The 15577-nt window shown below is 36.6% G+C and overlaps 1 protein-coding gene across 2 annotated transcripts in view; it reads right to left on the bottom strand.

Moving 5' to 3' along the window:
- Positions 1 to 15577, bottom strand: part of TRPM7 (transient receptor potential cation channel subfamily M member 7) — a 170338-nt gene that overhangs the window by 111318 nt on the left and 43443 nt on the right. For both annotated transcript variants that reach the window (XM_049904946.1, XM_049904947.1), the window contains exons 2-3: positions 6708 to 6787; positions 1600 to 1638 (exon numbers count right to left, since the gene is read on the bottom strand). In XM_049904946.1, coding sequence (XP_049760903.1) covers positions 1600 to 1638; positions 6708 to 6787 — 119 coding nt within the window. The remainder of the gene's footprint in view (positions 1 to 1599; positions 1639 to 6707; positions 6788 to 15577) is intronic.

A 15577-nucleotide genomic window follows, 5' to 3' on the forward strand; every position in this document is an offset into this window, starting at 1 on the left:
GCACCATGAGAAAATTACTGGCATACTAATGATACTATAAACTTAGAACACTTGGGGGGTCCCTACCCTAAAGCAATCACTGAAAAAATAACATAGTTACAGCTAGTAATGTAATAAACATGGCAATCCCATGTGTTACATGTGTAACAGAACAGAACTGCTCCATTGGGTTTTTCTTGGCTATAATCTTTATGGAGGCAGATCACCAGGTCTTTCTTCCATGGCACTGCTGGGTGGGTTCGAATTGCCAACCTTTTAATTAGTCCAGCGCAAACCATTTGCACCACCCAGGGACCTTTAGTAATGTAAAAAAAAAAAAAAAAAAAATGTAATAGTGGAGATAAAATCAAACAAAAAAACCATCTAAATCAAAAAATAGAAGGGAAAAAGGAAGAAAAAAGCATGGGACACAGAGAGAACAAATAGCAACAAGGTAGATTTAGAATCAACCACATCAACAACTCCATTAAATATAAATCATGTAATAACAAAATTAATACAAAGAGATGATCAAACTATGTAACAAAAGCAAGACTCAACTATCCCCTGTATTCAAGAAACCCGTTTTATATGTAAACAAGTAAAAGGATGGAAAAAGAGACCATGCAAACATGAAAGCTAATCAAAAGAAAGTTTGAGTAGTTACATTACAATCAAACAAAACAGTACTACTCACTGTCCTAGGAGAAAACCTGGGCATCATTCTCAAATCTTTCACTTCCTCTCATATCCACCAAATTCTATTGAGTCTTGCTCATTAATACCCTCAAAGAGGTCCACTTCTCTTCATCATCATAGCCACTATCTTAATCCAGGCTCTCAACTTTTGACAGAAGTACTCCAAAATTTTCCTGAACTGTCATTATTCTCCCAATCCTATTTCCTCAAAACAGCATCTGCTCTTTCAAAAATGAAAATTTGAGCATGTTAAAATCCTTTTAATATGAAATCAAAACTATTTGGCATAGTGCACAAATACCTTAAATGATCTGGCCCCTATCTATTCCCCCAGGGCTCAGACCTCTCCAATCCTCATCTTAAAGCTTACACTCTGCAGTTTCCCGATAGGACCAATCTCTTCTGCTTCCAGTTCTTTCCACATCCGGCTCTCCCTGCCTAAAACTCTTACCTTCTCCCTCAATCTTTGTCCAACTAACTCAACTTTAGCACTCAGCTCAAGTAGCTTCACTCAAGTTTTAAGAAGCCTTGCCCAATCTCTCACCTCCCAATTATGCGTAAGAAGCCCCTCAAATGCAGCACCATGTGAATATTATTCCACTATTTTTTTTTTTATATATTCTAACTAAGGAGCCCTGGTGGCACAATGGTTAAAGCACTCAGCTGTTAAGTGAAAGGTCAGCGGTCTGCTCCCTCCATTTACTCCATGGGAGAAAGATGTGGCAGTCTGCTTCCCTAAAGATTTACTGCCTTGGAAACTCTATGGGGCAGTTCTACTCTGTGCTATAGGATAGCCATAAGTCAGAATCAACTCAAAACCAATGATTTGGGGTTTTTTGGTATATCCTAACTGATGCTTCTAATTGATTTATTTTGCTTATTCTTCAGAATCTGTACAAATGTAGTCATTTTATTAGTTACCTGACGAGTTGCTGACAAATCTGACATCCTGGAAGGCATCTGTAAAATGAACACAAAGAATAAATATGCTATTTCAATGGCATCTTTTTTATTGTTGTTAAACTACATAAAACACATATAAAAGAAAAAAACAAAGGAAAAGTATTAGTTTGATGTTTTAGTAGATATCATAGGTCATGTTTGCCTTGATTTACAAATTCATAAAACTTTTTTTTTAAACTCACATGGTTTCTACATTTTAAATTAGTTATGATATAAAATCCAGAAGCCATTAATGAAAATACTGATAAATTTAACTACATAGGAATACAACATTTCTACACGGCAAAAATACGTCATTAATAAATCTAAAGACAAACTGGGAAAAATTATTGCAGACAAAGGGTTAGTGACCCTAATACATAAAGGCCTTCAAATGAAGATGAAAAATCTAATATGTAAAAAAGAATAAACACATGGACAGACAGCTCACAGGAAAAAAATACATAAGAATATATAAGAGCAATGCACATTTTAAAAACTACAACAGGACACCATTTTCCATCTATCTGATCAGGAATGATTTTTAACTTCTAAAACAATAACTTATTGAGAATATAAAAAAAGTAGTCTCTTATCTGATGGCGAAATGGCAAAAACCCACTGCCGTCAATTCCAACTCATAGTGACCTTATAGGACAGAATAGAACTGCCCCATAGAGTTTCCAAGGAGCACCTAGCGGATTTGAACTGCTGACCTCTTGGTTAGCAGCAGTAGCACTTAACCACTACACCACCAGGGTTTCCAGTGAAATGGTAAACTGATACAATTTCTGAGAGAAATCTGGCAATACTAAACCAAATGAAAAATGTAGGCTCCTTATCACCCTCTAATTGCACTTCTAAAAATATATGCTACAAAATATCTGTGGTATTTGTGTAAAATGATTAATTTTATTATTCACTGTAGCTTGCTTTTTCTAAGAGCAAAAAAAAACAAAACTGAAAATGGTTAAAATATCCATAACATACAAGTAATACAAATTAGAGTCCAGACATAAGAAGATGCAACTATTAAAAAAAAAAAGGTAGTTCTCTGGAAGGCATTATGCTGAGCGAAATTAGTCAGAGGCAAAAGGACAAATATTGTATAAGACCACTATTATAAGATCTTGAGAAATAGTATAAACTGAGAAGAACACATACTTTTGTGGTTACAAGGGGGGGAGGGAGGGAGGGTGGGAGAGGGTTTTTTACTGATTAATTAGTAGATAAGAACTGCTTTAGGTGAAGGGAAGGACAACACTCAATACATGGAAGGTCAGCTCAATTGGACTGGACCAAAAGCAAAGAAGTTTCCGGGATAAAATGAATGCTTCAAAGGTCAGCGGAGCAAGGGCGGGGATTTGGGGACCATGGTTTAAGGGGACTTCTAAGTCAATTGGCAAAATAATTCTATTATGAAATCATTCTGCATCCCACTTTGAAACGTGGCGTCTGGGGTCTTAAATGCTAACAAGCAGCCCTCTAAGATGCATCAATTGGTCTCAACCCACCTGGAGCAAAGGAGAATGAAGAACACCAAGGTCACATGACAACTAAGAGCCCAAGAGACAGGAAGGGCCACATGACCCAGAGACCTACATCATCCTGAGACCAGAAGAACTAGATGGTGCCCGGCCACAATCGATGACTGCCCTGACAGGGAGCACAACAGAGAACCCCTGAGGGAGCAGGAGATCAGTGGGATGCAGACCCCAAATTCTCATAAAAAGACCAGATTTAATGGTCTGACTGCGACTAGAGGAATCCCGGCGGTCATGGTCCCCAAACCCTCTGTTGGCACAGGACAGGAACCATCCCTGAAGACAACTCATGAGACATGAAAGAGACTGGACAGTGGGTAGGAGATGCTGATGAAGAGTGAGCTAATGATATCAGGTGGACACTTGAGACTGTGTTGGCAACTCCTGTCTGGAGGGGGGATGGGAGGATAGAGAGAGTTGGAAGCTGGCAAAATTGTCACGAAAGAAGAGACTGGAAGGGCTGACTCATTAGGGGGAGAGCAAGTGGGAGTACGGAGTAAGATGTATATAAACTTATATGTGACAGTCTGACTTGATTTGTAAACGTTCACTTGAAGCTCAATAAATGTTAATAAAAAAAAAAGGTAGTTCTAAGAGCAAAAAATATAACAAAAAAAAATAGCTAAAATATCCATTATAAGGAAAAGTAATATAAATTATGGTCCAGGCATAATCGGATACCATTATCAAAAAGAAGGTAGGGATCTCCAAGATAGGTGATAAACATAACCTGCTAAAAAAGTATGTGTTAAAAAAAAGGGAGGGGGGAGAATATATACACCTCGTTTGCTTATGCAAAGACTATGACTATTTCCAGAAGGGATTCCAAGGAATGGACAACAACAGTTGTCTCTGGGAAGAGAAACTTGGTAGTAAAGGTAGTGAAGGGAAGAAGGCTACCACTTATAACCTTGGTACCTTGTAAATTTTGAATCAGGTGAATGTATTTCCTATTCATATAAAATTAATTTAAAAATTCAAATAGTGTAGAAAGGAGTAACCACATGTATTTGAAATATGTCCCATACGGATGGTTAAGGCTGGGGATACAGCCTTAACCATAACAGCCTGAGGTTTCCGTAACACCTGATAAGTGTTTTTATTATTTCTACTGCAAAGGAAATTAACACAATTGTGGGAAATAAACTCCTTAATGATAATACAATTCGTTTTTTTTAATAAAGTAAAACCACAATTTTCTCTCGTTGAAAGAAAACCAGTATCTTAGAATTTAACTGGCACACTGAACTAAAGAAATCTAAATTCTAATCCTATCTTTACGAATTTACAGCCATGTGACCTTGGAAACATCATTTATCCTCTCTGGTTATGAAATGCGATGTGATGTTGAGTGACACATACTTTTAATAAACAGTAAGAAATTTAAATTACCTTTCAAAGAGTTAAGTCAGATCTACAGTTTAGAAGAGATATTAAGTTTCTCTATTTTAATTATATAAAAAGCTAATCAAAAGACATTTACAGAATCTACCCCCCAAAATGAGAGGATATTAAAACAAAAAATAAAAAATGAGTAACGTTATCTCAACAGTAATCAAATAAATGCAGATTTAAAACACATGCTATTTCCCACTTATCACCTTTTCTTAAAAAATGATGGCTAATGTTAATCTAGTCAGTATTCAGTAAAGCAGGCACTTTCCTTCACTGTGGGTAATAACGTGCACTGCTTCAATCCTTTTAGAAAGCATTCCTGGCATTACATATAGGCGGGAGGGGGACATTAAATACACAAAAATTTTTACCCACTAAAATCTTCATTATGGCCTAGTTTTATAATGGCTAAAAATTGAAAATGACTCAAATGCTCAATTGTGGAATGTGTATATAAATTGTGGTCTATACAGTAGGAGAATATTAACTACCATCTTATAAAAATAATATAGAAAAATATATTTATGATAATATTTTGTTGAAAAGCAGGTACAACGTTTCACATACAGACTGACTGCAGCAATATTTAAAATAACACTATGTGCTGAGGAAAGAAAAAAATAACATATCACCCAAAATGTTATTAATGACAATTGTTTTTGAGGTGTTAGAACTCTGAGCACTGAGTCAATTTTCTGCTTCTCAAAACTTTTCAAAACTTACCATATGCATTATTCTTACAATGGAAAGGTGTTATATTTTTAGGTGAGAGATGAACTCAAAATTGTTTTTTTTCTTACTGTTAAAATCGAGAGAAATACTGAATTCAAACCGCAGGTTTATGTAATGCAACAAAAGGTTTTGGAAATTCTATTCAACAAATATTTACTGAGTACCCACTGTGGACAACAACAATGACTGACACTGTAATTTAAAAGAGATACTAGTTAACAAAAAAATTATCTATTTAGTAAGTTTTTAAAAGAACCACACATCAAATGGAAATAAAAGTTGCAGAGAAGCTAAGTGGATAGAGAATAGGGTTTGACAGGAGGTGGGAAATGTACGGAGAACCAAAAATCTTGCAAATCTTCCTTGTCAATTAGTTTTTTCTCAGTGGCTATGAAGAGGGGTTCTCTACAGGCTACCAATTAACTTTATCTTTGATTTGTCTCTTTAAGCTTTTTCCATTTTCAGGCCTCAGGAAAAAAAAAATTATCAAAAATGTTTTCTTAAATGAATAAGAAGTACACCTTTCCTTGATTTTAAATTAATTTTATTTTTAGTTTTTTTTTTCTATTATGAAAGGCATTTTAAAGACCAAAAGATAATTACAGATGCCTACAGTCTCTGATGATAGGTGTTCCATTAAATATTGATCTATATATTGGCAAACAGGTAACTTAAAACCAGGGGCTATTAGGTTCAGATTGGTTTCTTCAGCATGAACCATAGTGTTGGGCACTATGCTCAACAAAAATATATACTCAAACATCTTTAAGCTCTGAATATTAATGAACCAGTGACAACAGATAACCTGTCCACCTTATCTTTGTAATATAATACACCTACTCCTTGCTCATTGACTATCGCGTGATCTGACATTTCTCGTTTACAACAACACTAAAAAATCTACTACCTGACTATTTTGCGCATTAACCACGTATGTCTGGCTGTAACGACCACTGAGGTGCAAGGCGAGAGTAACACTGGCTACGATGGATAAGGTTGTGTGGCAACTTGGTTAGGCCATGATTCTCAGTGGTTTGGCAGTTATGTAATGGTATAATCTGGCAGCTATGCACTGATATAATTTGGCAGTTATGTAAATTATGTAGTCATGCTCCATTTTCACATACGCCAATTTTTGCATAATGACCTGCCTTTGGAACCTAACCGTGTCAGTAAGTGAGCAGGGGTATAGGCTGATTTGAGAAAGTTTAGAGATGGGGAAGCACTTTGGAGAAGTGGCTTTATGCTGCAAACGTCAGTAAGAATTCCAAAAGATTATTAACTTGCTAATGTTGTCTCCTTCCAGAGGAAGGACAATTAACAGCAGCAACAAATAATTTTAGTGACTTTTGCTTTTAATAAATAGTAATATAACTTACATCTACATTTTTAGAAGATCCCAAAGGAAACACTTACCTGTGAGGGTCCTTGGAACTTGGTATAATATATACGCATTCCCTCTTGGTCAAAGTACTTTCTATCCAAGATTTCTGGGACTAAAACAAAGAAAAGTTTTAAAGTATAGTTTACAAATTAACCCACTATTACAAGAATGAAATAATTTTATGACAAATACATACAAAGAAATGCTTCTATACTTATTTTTCCAATTTACTAAATATTTATTATATACCATAACTTACTGATGACAGCACACCTAAAATATTAGAATTATTCCTTGTAAGTCTTGTGACTTGGATTACCCAGTCAACAACAGAACTGTGCACATACTGTTACTTCAAACAGCCAGAGAAGAAGGAAGCCGAGCCTGAGATTCCCATTGTGACCCCAAAACTGCAAATGTGGCCCATTTAAAAGACAATTAAAAGTGATTTAATTTTTAGTTAAAAAAATAAACCTATCTATATGCCATTTCTAAGACAAATAAACACATGGTATGGGTAAAAAAAAAAAAAAATTTTTTTTTTTTTTATGGGTAAAGGTACAGGGACAGAAAAATACATCAAGAAAATTCCAATCAAAAGAAAAATACTAGCAGAAACAAAATTGACTCTAAACGTCAATAAGGATTGCACAGGTTATTAAATGATTATAAAGGTTCAATCTGTCAGGACACTGACAGGAAAGAGATACAAACAAAAATCAACAAAATAGAGAACAAAACCAAAAATTGTGAGAACAAAGCTAAACAGCTGGTTCTTAGAAAGACTAGTAAAACAGGGAAACCTCTATCAAGACGGAATAACAGAGAAAGCAAAAAATAGTAAGAGCTAAAAAACACAATTTGAAGATACAACAGAAAATAAAATAAGGACAATAGCAACTCTGTGCCAAAACATTCAAAAACACAGGTGAAACAGAGTAATCCTCTCAAGTATAAGAGTTCAGAAGTAAAAAAAAATTCTACATAGTGACACAGAGGAGAGAGAACAGGAGGAGATGAAGAAGGGAGGGAGAGATGGAGGCAAAATTAGGGAACTCAGTGAAGGGTATACGTACAAGAATTCTTTATACTTTTCTTTCAACCATTCAGCAATTCTGAAGTTATTTCAAAATAAAAAAGGTTTTTCTACGTCTACTTAGGTTTCTGCCTGGATCCCAACACTCTGTATCCTGCTACAGGTGACTGGTTAAAAAAGGGGACAACAGGAGATGAGGCATCATGTACTGGGATTGGAAAGAGTAGGTTAAAAATCTCGGGCCCCATCCTCCTGCCCAATATGCACATATATACAGACACCACGAGGTCAGTACAAAAAAGATGAATTTTATGGCACGCATATTATATTACAATAGAGCTGTTTAAAAGGTGAGGAGAGTTGTTAACACACATGTACAACAGAATAAGGAGGTCCACCAGGTGCTCCTTGGAAACTCTATAGGGCAGTTCTACTCTATCCGATAGGGTCACTATGAGTCGGAATCGACTTGATGGCACTGGGTTAACATATGTTTGCTTATTGGTCCAGTTGTGAGGATTTTTGCTAAGGAATGATCCTTAAAAGGGAAGATGGTGAGATTTCGTCTTACATACTTTAGACATGTTATCAGGAGGGATCAGTCCTTGGAGAAGGACATCAAGCCTCGTAAAGTAGACAGATGGTCAGTGAAAGAGAGGAAGACCCTCAATGAGATGGACTGACACAGTGGGTACAACAATGGGCTCAAACATAGCAATGATTGTGAGGATAGTGCAGGATTGGGCAATATTTCATTCTATTGTACATAGAGTCGCTAGGAGTCAGAACCAACTCGATGGCACATAACAACATATGTTTGATCAGAGTTCCAGAAGAAGGTTAGAGTGGGCACAGGCCGTGCCTAAAGAGATGCCAAGAATTTCCCAGAACTGATGAAAGGCACCAATTCACAGATTTCAAAACCTCAATACTCAATCGGGATTGAAAAAAAAAAAAAAAAAACCACACTTACACATATTAGTAAACTTCACCACATCAGGGTAAAGAAAAAAACTTAAACAAAACACAGTTAATTTAGAATAGGTCAGAGAGGACATTCCAGAAATGATCTTCTATTAGTTGTAAGTTTATACTTATAAAACATACCTTGAGACATATATTATTTTTTAAACTGAAACTCTCTCAAGAGAATGGAAATTTAGACACACTCAAAGATTCAGCATGCATTCCATTAATGGAAAAAATATTTATCGAGAAAAAATTAAAAACAAAAATAATTTGGTCATGAAAGGGTTAAACTGCTTTGTCTAACAAATGAAGGTGATGGGAGTACAAAGCCCACCAGAATGTCTTCTCAGGCTCTAAAGACTCCAAAAATACGACTGGTATTGCTTCTCACAAGCCTTTAAGAAAAACACAGATCAGCAATCAGAGATTGCTAACAAGGTACCATCAAGTGCTCCTCTTTCGTAAGAGTTCTTGGATCACCCAAGTAGCACACAGCTCAAATGCAAAGAAACGAGACACACATTGAGTAGGTGCAGGATCTGCCCTTGCCTCGTGACAGTGCAGAAGCCACTATCCCTTGTAACAACCTCATAGGTATAGCTTCCAAAGTCCCTCAAAACTGTTATTCCCAGTTATAACAGTAAATGCACATAAGGAAACCCAAAGTTATGACTTCTCTATTACTAGATATTCATAGTTTCCCAATCTACATTCAATTTACCAGTCCACATGCAACATAAGTAATGTTGCCTAAAAACAGCTGACATTGCACCCTTACCAGGCTGTCAGGGAAATAGGAAGTTAAACAAAGGTCAAATACTCATGCAGCAGGGTAAAGGGTTTTGTTAACCCTTTGCTAAATGAGGTATATAACAACAAAAGATAACTTTAATTAGCAGATATGGTGTGCCTGTCAGTCACTCTTTTAAGAATTTTGTATGCATTAACTGATTCTATGCTCACATTAATTCTATGAGGTAGATACTATACATTACAGGTACAGAGAGTTAGACACAGAAGTTAAAAGAACTGTCCAGTGTAATACAGCTAACAGTTTGTCCTGGCTCCACAGTCTTTACTGACTTTTTAGGAAAAACTTAAGGTAAGCATTTCAAAATCACTTCATGATATGCTTTTAAAAAGCCACCTTGCTTAGGGCATATATTCAAAACCAATGGCCAAAATCATTCTTAACGGAGAGAGGCTGAAAACATTCTCCTTGAGAATAGGAACAAGGCAAGGATGCCCTTTATCACCACTCCTGTTTAACATTGTGTTGGAAGTCCTAGCTGGAGCGATGAGACAAGAAACAAATAAAGGGCATCCAAATTGTTAATGAAGAAGTTAAACTTTCCCTGTTTGCAGATGATATGATACTATACATAGAAAACCCAAAAGACTCCACGAGAAAACTATTGGAACTAATAGAAAGACTCGGCAGAATAGCAGGATACAAGATAAACATACAAAAATCAGTTGGATTCCTATACACCAATACAGAGAACGATGAAAAGGAAATTAGGAAAACAATACCATTTATAGTAGCCCCTAAAAAAATAAAATCCTTGGAATAAATCTAACCAGGGATGTAAAAGACCTATGTGAAGAGAACTACAAAACACTACTACAAGAAACCAAAATAAAATGTAAAAGACCTACGCGAAGAGAACTACAAAACACTACTACAAGAAACCAAAATAGATCAACATAAATGGAAAAACATACCATGCTCATGGATAAGTAGACTCAACATTGTGAAAATGACAATTCCACCCAAAGCAATTTACAAATATAATGCAATACCAATCCAACTACCAACAACATTCTTTAAAGAGATGGAAAAACTTATCATTAACTTTACATGGGAAGATAAGAAGCCCTGGATAAGTAAAGCACTACTGAAGAAGAAGAATAAAGTCGGAGGACTCACACTACTTGACCTCAGAGCCTACTACACAGCTACGGTAGTAAAAACAGCCTGATACTGGTACAACAACAGACACACTGGCCAATGGAACAGAATTGAGAACCCAGACGTAAATCCATCCATCTATGGTCACCTGATCTTCGACAAGGGCCCAAAGTCCATCAAATGGGGAAAAGACAGTCTTTTTAAAAAATGGTGCTGGCAAAATAGGATACCTATCTGCAAAAAAATGAAACAGGGCCCATACCTCACACCATATACAAAAACTAATTCACAGTGGATCAAAGACCTAAATATAAAGCCCAAAACCATGAAGTTCATAAAAGAAAAAATAGGATCAATGCTAAAAGCCCTAATACAAGGCATTAAGAGGATACGAATCACAATCAACAACACACAAGCTCCAGAGGATAAGCTAGATAACTGGGATCTTCTAAAAATTAAACACTTATGCTCATCAAAAGACTTCACCAAAAGATGAAGAGAACCTACAGGCTGGGAAAAAATTTTGGCTATTACAAATCAGACAAAGGTCTAATCTCTAAAATCTACAAGAAAATCCAACACCCTCTACAACAAAAAGACATATAATCCAATTAAAACATGCGCAAGGGAAATGAACAGACACTTCACCAAAGAAGACATTCAAGCAACCAAAAGACACATGAGGAAATGCTCATGATCTCTAGCCATCAGAGAAATGCAAATCAAAACCACAATGAGATACCATCTCATCCCAGCATTACTGGCACAAATCAATGGAACAGGAAATAAATGATGGAGAGGCTGAGGAGAGATCAAAACTCTTATGCTGGTGGGAATGCAAAATGATAAAATCATTTTGGAAAACGATATGACGCTTCCTTAGAATTTTAGAAAGCTAGAAATAGAAATACCAAATGATCCAGCAATCCCACTCCTAGGAATATATCCTAGAGAAATAAGAGTCGTCACATGAACAGACATATGCACACCCATGTTCACTGCAGCACCGGTCACAACAGCAAAAAGATGGAAACAACCTAGGTGCCCGTCAACAGATGAATGAACAAACTGCAGTACATACAGACAATGGAGTATTATGCAATGACAAGGAACAACAATGACTCTGTGAAGCATATCATAACATGGATGAATCTGGAAGGCATTATTCTGAGTAAAATATGTCAATCACAAAAGGACAAATATTGTATGAGACCACTACTATAAAAACTCATGAAAAGGTTTATATACAAAAAGGAACAATCTTTGATGGTTACCAGCAAGGGGAGGGATGGGGATGGAAAAACACAATAGACAACAGATAAGTGGTAACTTTGGTGAAGGGTAAGACAGTACACAATACTGGGGAAGCCAGCACAACCTGTACAAGCCAAGGTCATGGTAGCTCCATAGACACATCCAAACTCCCTGAGGGACTGAATTGCTGGGATGAGCGCTGCAGGGACCATGGGTCGGGGGACATCTAGCTCAATTGGCACAACATAGTTTAGAAAGAATATGTTCTACATTCTACCTTGGCGAGTAGCGTCTGGGGCCTTAAAAGCCTGTGAGCAGCCATCTAGGATACTCCACTGGTCTCACCCCTTTGAGAGCAAAGAAAAATAAAGAAAACGAAAGATACAAGGGGAAGATTAGTCCAAAGGACCGATGAACCATATCTACCATGGCCTCCACCAGATTGAGTCCAGTAAAACTAGATGGTAGCCGGCTACCGCCACTGACTGCTCTGACAGGGATCACAATAGTGGGTCCCGGACAGAGCTGGAGAAAAATGTAGGACAAAATTCTAACTCAAAAAGAAAGACAAGACTTGCAGGCCTGGCAGAAACTGGAGAAACCCTTAGAGTATGGCCCCAGAACATCCTTTCGGCTCAGCAGTAAGGTCACTCCTGAGGTTCACCCTTCAGCCAAAGATTGAACAAGCCCATGGAACAAAACAAGACTAAAGGGGGCACCAGCCCTGGGGCAGGGACTGGAAGGCAGGAGGGAACAGGAAAGCTGGTAGTAGGGAAGCCAGGGTTGAGAAGGGAGAGTGTTAACATGTCATGGGGTTGTTAACCAATGTCACAGAACAATGTATGTAATAAATGTTTGATAAGGAACTACTTTGTCCTGTAAACCTTCATCTAAAGTACAATTAAAAAAAAAAAAGCCACCTTTCTTAAATTATTTTTGAAACCAATGGGTATAAACATATTAATTACTTTCACACAGGGAAATTCCTATGTGGTAGCTCTGTACATAATTTTCTGAGCATGGGAAAAAAGCCAAAAACAAAACAAAATGAAAAGAAGGGCTAACATACTTCTGAGAGGTGTTGTTAATTACTACCATAAAAATGAGTCACAGGTATATACTTTTCACAGCTTATGTTTTCCTATTAAATGTAAACAAATATTTTTACTGACATTTTTATTTAGGAGATAGTCATATAAGGGAGAAAAATGAACACCAAGTAGTATTTAGCATAAAAAATGATCAGAGCTTTAAGAAGATTCATCTGTCAGGGAGACAAAAGTAAACTAGGGACACCACAGTCTTTTGGGGAGTGACAATGGGGGCCTGAACTAGTAAAGGAACAGATGCAACAGGTGATTTTGAAATCCTTTAGTTTAGCATGATGTCATATAAAAATAAACACTATATATTAATTACTAATATAGTCCTAGTTTCTCATTCTCTCTTCAAATCCATCTCTACAATTATTTTTCAACAACGCATGCCACTTCTTGTTGTTAGTTGCCCTCAGGTTACTTCTGACTCATGCTGACTTTATGTATAAAACCAAATGTAGCCTGATCCTGTACCATCCTCAAGATCACTGGTATGTCTGACACATGCAATTTATCATGTTTCAAATTGAACGCCTTTCCCTTTAAATCGATGCCTTCTTCAATTTAGCCATTTCTTAGAGAAGCATGGCTATACTCTAACCAGAGGATCAGCAAACATTGTCTATAAGGGCTAAAGAGTATTTTAGCCTTTACAGGCCACATTACTTTTGTCTCCCTGCCAGGCTTTTTTTAACCCTTAAAATATAAAAACCATTCTTAGCTGAGGGCCACACAAAAACAGGCCCTTGGCCCCATTTGGCCCAAATGCCATAGTTCGCCAGCCCATGACCCACAACCCATAAAAGTAGCATCTTTTGTTTTCTCACTGAGTCAAGTCAATCCAGGCCCTGAAGATTATTCCTCTACATTATTTCTTGGACACGTATGTTCCTTCTATCCATATCTACAATCCCAATAGACCTTGCATTCAGAGTTGTTTAAAAAAAAAAAAAAGAGAGAAGAGGGGCTGAAGAGTTTTAGGTATATAATACCAAAGTTATTTTTCCTGTAGGAATGTTAATAGCAATATGGATATAATCATAAAACATAAACACCACTGCGCAAAACCTAGTATTTGAGTACGTGTATCTTGCTTTTATCCAAAAATACTGGCCTTTTTCAATCACCACCAACCCAAGAAGAGCTCTTCTTACACATACTTTAATCTCTTTTAGTACTCAATGTACTTTATAATAAAATATAAAGTTACTCAAAACAAGCGTGTTACTTAAATTCAGGACCTACTACAGGTAGTCCCTGACTTATGATATATTCGAGTTAGGCTGCACTGCACTTACGACTGTCCTTTCTTGTTTTTGGCGTTTTGGTTTTTAGGAGGGTACGTGTTCTTGTTAATAATATATACCACATACACTGTTGTGTTATTCTCAGATGTTCACTTGCAGATGCTCAGTTTTATGATTTACTATTCAAAACACTACAGTATAGAATACTATGGCCTGGTCTAAAATGAAGTTGGTGTCAGTATCAGGAGTTGTAATGCAAAGAAAGAGGCAATGTTCAACTGAAATGACATACAATTGAACTGAACATGCACCCAATAGCCATTACAACTCCAACTTGTTATGTCTATGTGACTTCACTGTAGACAAGGCCTTGAACAAACAGAAAGAGAGCAACAGAAGAAATCCTCAGTCACCAGGAGAAAGCACATAATAAAAGTTAGAGCAGGATGAAATGAAATAGAAAACAGAAAAACAGTTGAAAGAACAAGACCAAAAGCTGGTTCTTATTTGGGGTTTCACACCTTAAGAAGCATCAGTTGTTAGTCTGAAGCTGAGTTGTTCAAGTTTCCCTACCACCTGCACTGCTTATACCCCCAACAATATGTCTAGCAAAAGAAGTCATGCTGTAAGTTCTAATCCAAAAAGAAGGTGAAGACGGCTCTAGAAATGGATATAAATGTGAGGATTATTAATGCCTATGATAATGGAAAGAAAGTAGGCAAAACAGCATGTTAGGAAAGATTCTCTCATTTGACTTTTGACAATTGATGAGGCTAAGAATAAGATTTTGCAAAATGAAATACAAGAAAAAAATAGAGACTCAGCAGAAACAAAATTAACAACAATGAATATGAGGAAAGGACAATATATAATCTATTCAGCACATAAAATTAAGTGGGAAAAAGAAACTGTCAAAAGCACACAAAAACAGACCTCAAAATGATAGCACTAAATTCATACCTATCCATAATTACTCTGAATGTAAATGCACTAAATGCACCAATAAGGAGACAAAGAGTGGCAGAATGGATTAAAAAACAAGATCCATGTATATGCTGCCTAGAAGAGACACACTTAGACTCAGAGACACAAACAAACTAAAATTCAAAGGATGGGAAAAAATATATATTGAGCAAACAACAATCAAAAAACAGCAGGAGTGGCAATATTAATTTCTGAAGAAACAGACTTGAAAGTTAAATACATCATAAACGATAGGGAAGGACACTATATAATGATAATCGGACAATATACCAAGAAGATATAACCATATTAAATATCTACGTACCCAAGGACAGGGCTGCAAGATACATAAAACAAACTATCAGTATTGCAAAGTGAGATAGACAGCTCCACAATAATAGTAGGAGACTTCAACACACCACTG

Source organism: Elephas maximus, chromosome 12 (genome assembly GCF_024166365.1).
Source record: "Elephas maximus indicus isolate mEleMax1 chromosome 12, mEleMax1 primary haplotype, whole genome shotgun sequence".
NCBI classification, from domain to species: Eukaryota; Metazoa; Chordata; class Mammalia; order Proboscidea; family Elephantidae; genus Elephas; species Elephas maximus.